Source organism: Macadamia integrifolia, unplaced genomic scaffold (assembly GCF_013358625.1).
Source record: "Macadamia integrifolia cultivar HAES 741 unplaced genomic scaffold, SCU_Mint_v3 scaffold155, whole genome shotgun sequence".
NCBI classification, from domain to species: Eukaryota; Viridiplantae; Streptophyta; class Magnoliopsida; order Proteales; family Proteaceae; genus Macadamia; species Macadamia integrifolia.
Window position 1 is genome coordinate 121,078 of NW_024868256.1, and position 8,825 is coordinate 129,902.

The window sequence follows — 8,825 nt, forward strand, 5'->3', positions numbered from 1 at the left end:
TTCTTAATTTCTTTCTCTGTAATATTTCAAATCTTCCAAATTTGGCTACCGGCGTTACCACAATTGATCACCAGGACCAACGCCATCATCAGCAGTACCACCGCCTCGATGTAACAGATCAAGGTTTAAAGGCGAGGGAGGTACCATCGGTGCTGGAGAAAACCCTTCCCGGGTCGAAGACTCAACGGTGCTGCTCTGGCTAGGACTCTGATGGTTGTTGTTGTTGTTGTTGTTTGTGGTGTTGTTGCCCTCAGAAGTTAAAGGGAGTGAAGCAAAAGAAGAGAGAACAGAGAGTGAAGAAGAAGAATAGAAGAGGAAAGTAATTTTTAGGGTTTCACGATTTTAAAATACCACTTTGTAAATTGGGTTGGTTCATCATCATTTTGGTTCAATTCGGTTTAATGGGACATAGATCGGTCTGAGTGGCATCCACTTCTCTCTCTTCATCTGGGTGGTTCACGTCAACATCGCCAAATGTCACATTCTGTGAAGGGTATTGTATAGTATTGGATAAGATTGGAATTGCAGATGATTTTTATCCCATTATTACTACTTTTATGACCAGAGGCTGAGATTGAAGAGGACGATCAATGACGAGAGATAAACTTTTAACCCATATGCAGTACACGAACAAAAATGCAATTCAATCAGTTGACCATATTGAGTTAAGATTTCTTGCAGTTGTGGAAGACTTAAGATTTCCAAAGGTGAAATCTGACAATGGCCAAGAAAAGAGGTGTTGAGCCCCACATAATTTCATCCTTAGCTCTTGTCACTCTTCCCAATCTATGGTTTCTATTCTATTAATACTGTGGGAATTGAATCGGTTGACGTCACGGGAAGCCCAAGTTCTCAATCACCATTTCCCTAACGGAATTATCAAATTTATTACTTCCAATAACCATTCCATGAAAACAGAGATCTCAATTTCCTTACCAACTACAGTACTACACAGTCTCTACAGTCATAAGAAGAAGCCATGGATGCTTTGTGGGATTTGGAAGACAAATTGAAGCTATCGACCCAAGGAGCAATACTTGTTTTTCTCTGCATTGCTTTCTCTGTTATTAGACTCTGCACAATTGTGCTGAAGAAGAAGAAGAAGAAGAAGAGGGTGCAGGGGAAGAAGAGAGTTTTGTATGAAGAAGAAGCAACAAACACAAACAGGTCTGAGGCAAGTTGCAGCTGGGGTTCGATTAAGAAGGCATTGATGGGTTCGCTGCGGTGGAGTGGGGCGAGTAAGGTGGGGTTGGAGGAAATGCAAGCCTTAAATTGGCAAGAGGACAACCCTGCTTTGGTCGGAGGATCGAAGGGAGGTGAGTTTGGGAGGCAGAGTCACAATTCAGAGTCGCCAGTGTGGCAAAGGCCAATTCTGATGGGTGAGAAGTGTGAGCTGCCCATGTTCAGTGGCCTCATCTGCTACGACGAGCGAGGACACCCAATTCATCAGATTCAGCACCAAGTGAGCTTCTTTCACTCTTTTTAATGTCAAACTCATCAATGAAACCAGAAGCGATCCAATTTCATGATAACAAGAAGGTTGTGTCCACCTTCCTGATGCCTCAATCCAGAGTTCAGAGTCTTCAGATCCAATAGCCATTTGGGTCCAATTACTATCCTGGCTTGTCTTGCGAGGTGCTTGGTATAGACACCATTTTGGTTTATGGGTTGAATTAATCTTATCTTGTTTGATTCATGAGTGTTCAACTAAGATTGTCAATATTTAGACCTGCAATATCCCCGCACAAGCAAGTATAGATGGCTCTTAGTTGGAATTAGCTCGTCCCAAATAACAGGTCTAGTGGTCTTTCAGCTTAAGGGAAAGCTCCAAACTGAATAGGCAAATTTTATGGTCACTGCTTTCTGGGTTCAACATGGCAACTATCCCAGGTTAAAATTTCCCTCCTGCCCCCAGCCACCCCAAAAAAAGTTGGAAGATCCGAGCTACCCGTCCCTCATTTCTAAGACCCATCGCATCCCCATTAATGCCATAGCAAAGGAATACCTCCTCTTTCTAGTTTTGAGCATTTCATATTTAAGCTTTAAGCCTTTAATCAACCTGCAAATGGACTTCTCTGATGTGCTGATCCATTCGACATAGACTATTAGTGTGTTGAGTTTCTGAGGTTAACGAAACCAGCCAACACCCATTGGATCAGTCAATCAATGCACCCCTCTGCAATCTTGCCATCATCAAGTTTCCATTAGAAAGACATCTTTGAGCCAAAATCACTGGCGAATGCAAGAAATTCTTATGGATCCAGCCAAAAAACTGACCAAATAGTTTACTCCGCCTCTTCACCCTCATGATAAAAAGCACGGAACTTCAATTCAAGACAAAAGCTGGTCTCATAAAACTAGGTTTGTGAAAACTTCTTTCTCAAACATACAGGATGTGGTGGTAGCATATCTCTGCTTTACACAAGGTAGAATATTCTAAACACCAAATATATTGCAGCCTTGACTTGAAAGAGTTGGTTTAACAGTGCTTTTCCTTTGTTGTGCAGGAAAAACCAAAAGCTGCTGTGACTCTTAAAGGACCTTCTGTGATTTCTCTCTGTTTCTGCATTTCTCCTAATTACCAAAGAAAAGGAAAAGGAAGAAAAAAAAGACAAGAGAAAAGGAGCAAACGAGAAGAGAAATTAGTTTCTGAAGTTGTTCCAAATTTAGTTCTTCCACTATGGGAATTTTGATGTGAACATTACAGCATCGGCTTAATGAATCAATTTCCCATTAGCAACCCAATGGCAAAAACTCACTTCATAAAAACAGAGAACCACCATGATTACCACGGAGAAAAAAAAATGAACACAGGATCCAATCTTACCATGTATTATCAATTGATTGATCTTTTAGTGGGGAAGGGGGAAAGAGGGGTTGGAATCAGAATCCACCATGTAGATGAATGCAGCATCAGTTTACAGTGCCATCAAGGTACCTCTACACTAACACACGACGCCACACTTTGCACTAGTCTGTGCAGATGCCTAATTGAAGAGCTGGCTTCTTGATGAGACTTAGCCACTAAGTTGTGGTGTTGGAGCTCATTAAGAAGACACTGAACTTACCCTTCTTTTCTTCTCAGAGATGATGAAGAAAATATCAATAATAAGCAAACACAAATCTACAATCAAGGGTTAAAAAGCCCCAGAGGTGACAAACAGCAGCACAGAAAGATAACCTTTTTCATGGATTCTCAGGAATCAAGCCATCCCTCATAAAGTTCTGGACAAACCAAATGGTCTTCTAATTTTCAGGTGCCAATTATATGACATTGTTATCTAAAGACCACAAGGATGACCTGGACTTTCTCATAGCTGCAATCAGAGAACAAATGGCTTGTCACCATCTGTTGCTGACAAAAAGTACACTTTGAGCTCAATAAAACCCAGAATCTAACAAACGGAGGTTTCAAACCCTCATTGAGTGTATACTAACGGAGGAAATTTTTTAGGGATTGAATCTAGGAGTTTTGAACGGTCAGTTCGGTCCGGACTTGGTCAGGTTTTTTCGGTTTTTGCAATACCAAGTCAGACTGAAACTAGACCGATAAGGTGTTGGGTATACAAAAACCAAACTGAAACTGATAACTATCAGTCTGGTCAGTTTTGGTCCATCATCATTTTCTTTTAATGGTCTCTTGTCAGTCCCTTACCGGTCTCAGTTTTACATATATAAAAAATGAAAGAGTTTGAGTTTGAATGGGTTTTCTCGCTTAATATCATATGTGAGTTCCCTATTGTATTTATAATAGAATGGATATACAACGTAAGTGGATGTACCACTCAAGAGCTGTTACAAGTTGTTACGTACAGAAGACTAAATGGAAAACATTAGGAGCGCCTATGGCTCAATGTGGTTACGGAGGTTGCTTGACTAAGTCTTTGGTTATCTAGACTTGATGAGGGGGACTGCTGATGTGTGCTATTAAAAAAGAAAAGCTGTACCCAAAAAAAAAAATTCTATAGATTTATCGGGTTTTAATTTGTTTTTCTAGCTTTGGTCCAAATGGTTGGTCCGGTCCATTGTGGTCTCCTAAAAAAAAAACCAATACCAAACCTATAAGGAGTTCGGTCTGTCAATTCCATCGTGTCGGTCTCATTTTTGACACCCTTAAGTGAATGTAAGGAATGTCGAAAACAAGTTGTCCAAAAACCTTGATGGTTCTCCCATTGATTACCAAAGCCCAGCCCTCAAATTAAAAAAAAAAAACCTTGATGGTTCTCTCTATCGTCAAAGAAGCTCTGTTTCATGCTTTTGGGTGAAAACTCTCCCAAAATACATTTATTGTAACAAGTAGGAACTCACCCCATTTTTATCTCCCAAATTGAGCTTTCCCACAGATTTGATACATAATGTAGTGAATTCCTGACATGTCTTCCTAAACAGTATAGTATCCATGTAAATTATAGTACCATATTTGAATATAGTATAGTGCACTCCTGAAGTGCCATGTATTATGGTAGAGAGGTACAGAAGAAATCAGTAAACAAACAATGTACAATTTTTTGACTGGGAAATTACTTGATGCTGTGTAGTTCTAACTAAAAACAAGACTTAGTGGTCTAGATTGTGTTCTACTTCCTTAGGATGATGATTGAGAGCTGACTTGGGAGTTTCCCCAATTCAGGATAAGCTCCAAGAAAGTCATTTTTATGGCCATATATTCAACGGAGGCCTTGGAATGCACCAGTAAAGAGGAGTGATCAGATTCAGATGGAAGGAGCTAAAAGAGCTAGAGGCAGGCCTAAAATGACTATAGGAGGAGTAGTAAGGAAAGAATGCAACATTTCGGGCTTGACTCTAGTATGACCTCAAATAGAGCTGTTCGGAGGGCAAGGATTCATGTACCGACCCTATTTAGGTGGGGATGTTTCATTTTTTTTTTTTTTTTTCAGGGATCCATGTAACCAACCCCATTTAGTTGGGGATAAGACTGAGTTGTTGTTCCATGGGATGATGATGCATAGGACCAACAACCAAGAAAAAGTAGATGGATACCTCCCCACCCTCACCCTCACCCTCACCCTCACCCCCAACCTTCTCTCTCTAATATGCCTGTGCAAGCATGCAGAAGACTAAGGAGAATTTAAACAGATCAGACAATGTCTCTGTCAGTAGTATTTGGGTGCACTTACTAACTGTAGACATATACATACATGCCTTTCTGATGTATGCTCTGTTAGTCCCAAAAATTACATCACGCGGGATGTTTGCTTCTGACACTTGCTAAAAAAAAAAACCATCTCAAGCAAGCGAAGAACCCAAAATTCCAGACACAAGCCCTTCCAAATTACAGAAATGTCAACAGAAGCAAGACAAGCCATGCTTCTGAACATATCATTTCTTTTTTCTGAAATGTTAAACAGTCCCATGAATGTATGCATAGTAAAGTCTCTACTTGTCCTTTCTTTACTCTTACCTTCAACTTTTGTCCTCATACCTTTCAAACATTTCAAAGTTTTGGTTCACATCTCAAATTATTGGTTCACATTGTATAAGGCTAGAGCAGAAAGAACTAAACAGTTATGGAATCACCATAAGTATCCATTTAATTGCATAAAAGTCTTTCTGTTTGAAATTCAACATATCATACAGGTTTGTCATGGCAGTTACAAGATCCAATTTCAAACTTACACCATGCAAATGACAATACAAGGAACCTCCACATAAAATAAAAATGGAAGGATTACTTAATTTTAAAAAATTACACCTGAAATGAATCGTTTACCTCAATATTTGGGAAAACTCATTCATGCAAACGATGTTATCAAGGATTCTCTTAAGTCTTCTCTGGACGTTTTGCTGTAGTAGCAGTACAAAACCAATTGCACTGCCCCCAGGACAGATCCAATCCCATTTGGCACCTGAAATCCATTCAGAAGTGAAATCAACAAAAAACCATTAGAAGAAAAGTATGATAGTAACCTCATAAAAAGCAACAAATGAAGGAAAACCTAAATTTGGATCTACAGGATGCTTACATAAATGAAAGCATCACACTTTAACATTCCGTAGGCAAAGAAAGAGATGCTCATCAAGAAGGTTGAAAGTGACAGATAAAATGGCATGAACTCTACACTCTTCGTTCGGATCACCAAATTCTAGCAACAAAAATATATTTGTATAAGACAGGAGCAAAAAATGTTAATTCTGGGAATTAGCTTGAATACATGACTAGGATTTCATAGATATATAGAAAGCAAACCAGAGGTGTTGTTTTAGATAGACGTACAACTATAAACAATGGGGAAGCAAACATGGATATGAGAGAAGCAACACTCAAGTATCCAACAAAGATCTGCCGCATAGGAGAACCAAGTACACTCAAGCTCATATATACAATTAGTGCAAATATGCTTAAAACTGCCAGCAATAATCCCAGCATCTTCATCTGTTAGCAACATCCAAGGATTATATGAATAACAGCTCTTCATAATACTAAATAGAATTATAGACATCAGAACTAAATGTGCAGATAAATCTTAGAGAAGGAGAAGTATTACCTTCTTTTTTTTCTCAGCATATAAAATAAAGATGAATATGTATGTTAACTGGAAAACAGCCCCTATGGAATTGACTGTTGCAACCAATATAATACCAGGTGTTACAATGGGCATTCCATACCAGAGGCAGATCAAGCAGTTCATTAGGGCATAAATGTACGGCAACCCCGAGAACTCTTCTGTTGACCGGTTTCTTGTAATTCTTCTAAATGTGGGTCTGTGAAAGAAGACAGTAAGTATTATAGCTCATTTATAGAGGTATATTTTTCTAATCTTTTGAATCCTCATAAGATGAAAATAGACAGGTGGGTTTAAAACTTACATAGGTGAGAGAAACAACACAAAAGCAAAAACATTCCCTGCAACCAACAAATAAGCATTAAAAAAAGCCTTTCCCTAAGCATATAACAGCCAAGTCAATAATCAGTGTCTTGAAAGCAACAAAGAAGCCAGGAGAAATTTTATGGTGAGGAGTCTCAAACAAGAAGCTTTTAGGGGTGCTTCCTTCTTGATGGGCTTTCAGTAATTATCTTAAAGGAGCTTCCTGCCCTGCATTTCTTTATAGTTCACAATGCATCAAAAGTGCTCACTTTACACAAAATCAGAAGTGACCCTCCTCCGCTTAAGTAAATCAATGAAAAGGATCCCACCATTCAACAAATTTTGAGCAACCAAAATCAAATTTTTGTTTTCTTCAAAATCAGATTACCCACTTCCCAACCCGTGTTGGGTCATCTTCTTCTTCCAGGCTCTCCACCACTGTTTCTCTCTTTTTGGTTTTGGGGGGCTGTTCGATCTATTTTTGAGAAGACAGAGTGCCCGAAACAGCACATGCTATACCAAAATACTATCAGAAACGCAATATGCTCTTATAATTCTTTGAAAACATTTCTAAAACGAACTAATTAATGCCAAAACTAAAGAATCAGCGTTCTAAAGGTCTAATGGGATACCAAATTGCAGTAGAAATCATGGGTTTTCTTCCAAGAACATTAGCGAGTAACAAAGTAAAACAAATTACGCTTTCAGCAATCAAACAACTAATCGAGAGAGACAAAGCATTAGAATGGTACCGGCGATTCCAGCTCCATAGCTGAAAAATGAATATGTGGAAACAAGTCCAGAAGAAATCATCAGTCGCTTCAACAGCTTCTAACAAAGAACCAAATCTCAATGATACCACAGAATCAAGTCGAAATTTGCTCTCTTTCTCTCTCGTTTACAAAATGCGAGTAATAAAAAGGCAAAGGGAATACGTTAATTGGCGCTTTCCGTGTTCTTGCTTCCGAAAGCAACTGAAAATATAAAACTCGCCTCCTTCGATGTTTATCAAGCCACACACCGCACACCCCACGCCCCTCTTGTGATCAATTCCTTGACGATTTTAGAAAATTTTGAAGAGCAATGATTCACTTTTGCCAAAAAAGGACAATAATTTATCAATTTTTTCTTTCGACACCCACTACAGCTGGGGAATCAAAAATGTTGGGATGTTCATATGGGCCCTGTTTCGTAATTCTAATTGGTCCTATATCTTCTATGACAAAGTATATTAAAAAGATACCCTTTAGATGCCCTGTTTCTTCCGTGGTTCATTCTGATTCAATCAGAATCGGCAGAATCGTGTGAACTGTAAACCCCTAAAAATTCAGGATTTAATCCGTTTTCAATCCCTGAAAACGTGGTTGCTTCTCGTTTTGGCGCAACGGTCATATCTATTACTGACTGTTCTTCAATGCAAGGCTGGAATGATAAAATCTTTTATCTTTCTGGTTTGTCAATCGGTTTGTTTTCAGTTATTTGGTTCGGTTCATGATATAAAATGCATAAATCAGAATATATTCGGTTTTGTATTCTTTGCCTTATTTTTGTTAAATGGAAAAAATAAACCTTAAAAGTGGGGATGTAAATAGATAGTCAAAATTTGAATTTGAATTCAAATTTGCGTTCATATCGGTTAAGGGGTATCCGATTTAAAATCCAAATTATCCAAAAAATAATTATTCTATCCAACTAAATAATTAATTAATGATTTTGAGGGTTTTTGAAGTTTAAACAGGCTATAGAATGAGGAAAATAATTGAAACAACTTTGAAAGATGGATTAAGAGCAAATTATATTCATTGGGAGAGGAAAGTCCGGATTACACAAGTCCAAGAGTAGACAGATGGTTGAAAATCCAAATTTGATCTACATCCGTATCCGTTTAGGGTTCTGTATCCAGATAAAAAATATCCAAATCTAGACACATCCAATCCAAATTCAATCTGTATCTAACATGTTTACATTCCTACCTAAAAGGCTGTGTGACTATTGCAC

The 8,825-nt window shown here is 38.5% G+C and overlaps 1 protein-coding gene across 1 annotated transcript; it reads right to left on the reverse strand.

The window, feature by feature from the left end:
- Positions 1-2,217: 2,217 nt before the first annotated feature.
- LOC122064196 (bidirectional sugar transporter SWEET2a-like) lies at positions 2,218-7,908 on the reverse strand. The gene is made up of 7 exons (XM_042627924.1): positions 7,580-7,908; positions 6,829-6,865; positions 6,507-6,723; positions 6,236-6,394; positions 5,985-6,104; positions 5,732-5,867; positions 2,218-2,574 (listed from the first exon to the last, which is right to left on the reverse strand). The coding sequence occupies exons 1-6, from the start codon at positions 7,638-7,640 to the stop codon at positions 5,754-5,756; spliced, it is 708 nt and encodes a 235-aa protein (XP_042483858.1). The 5' UTR covers positions 7,641-7,908; the 3' UTR covers positions 2,218-2,574; positions 5,732-5,753.
- Positions 7,909-8,825: the final 917 nt, after the last annotated feature.

Bases quoted from the DNA above. Each gene is read 5' to 3' on its own strand.
- LOC122064196 (XM_042627924.1), bottom strand. From the start codon at position 7,640: ATGATTTCTTCTGGACTTGTTTCCACATATTCATTTTTCAGCTATGGA. The intron at 6,866-7,579 runs GTACCATTCTAA...TGTTGGTTGCAG, and splicing joins CTATGGAGCTGGAATCGCCG to GGAATGTTTTTGCTTTTGTG. The intron at 6,395-6,506 runs GTAATACTTCTC...TGTTGCTAACAG, and splicing joins ATGCTGAGAAAAAAAAGAAG to ATGAAGATGCTGGGATTATT.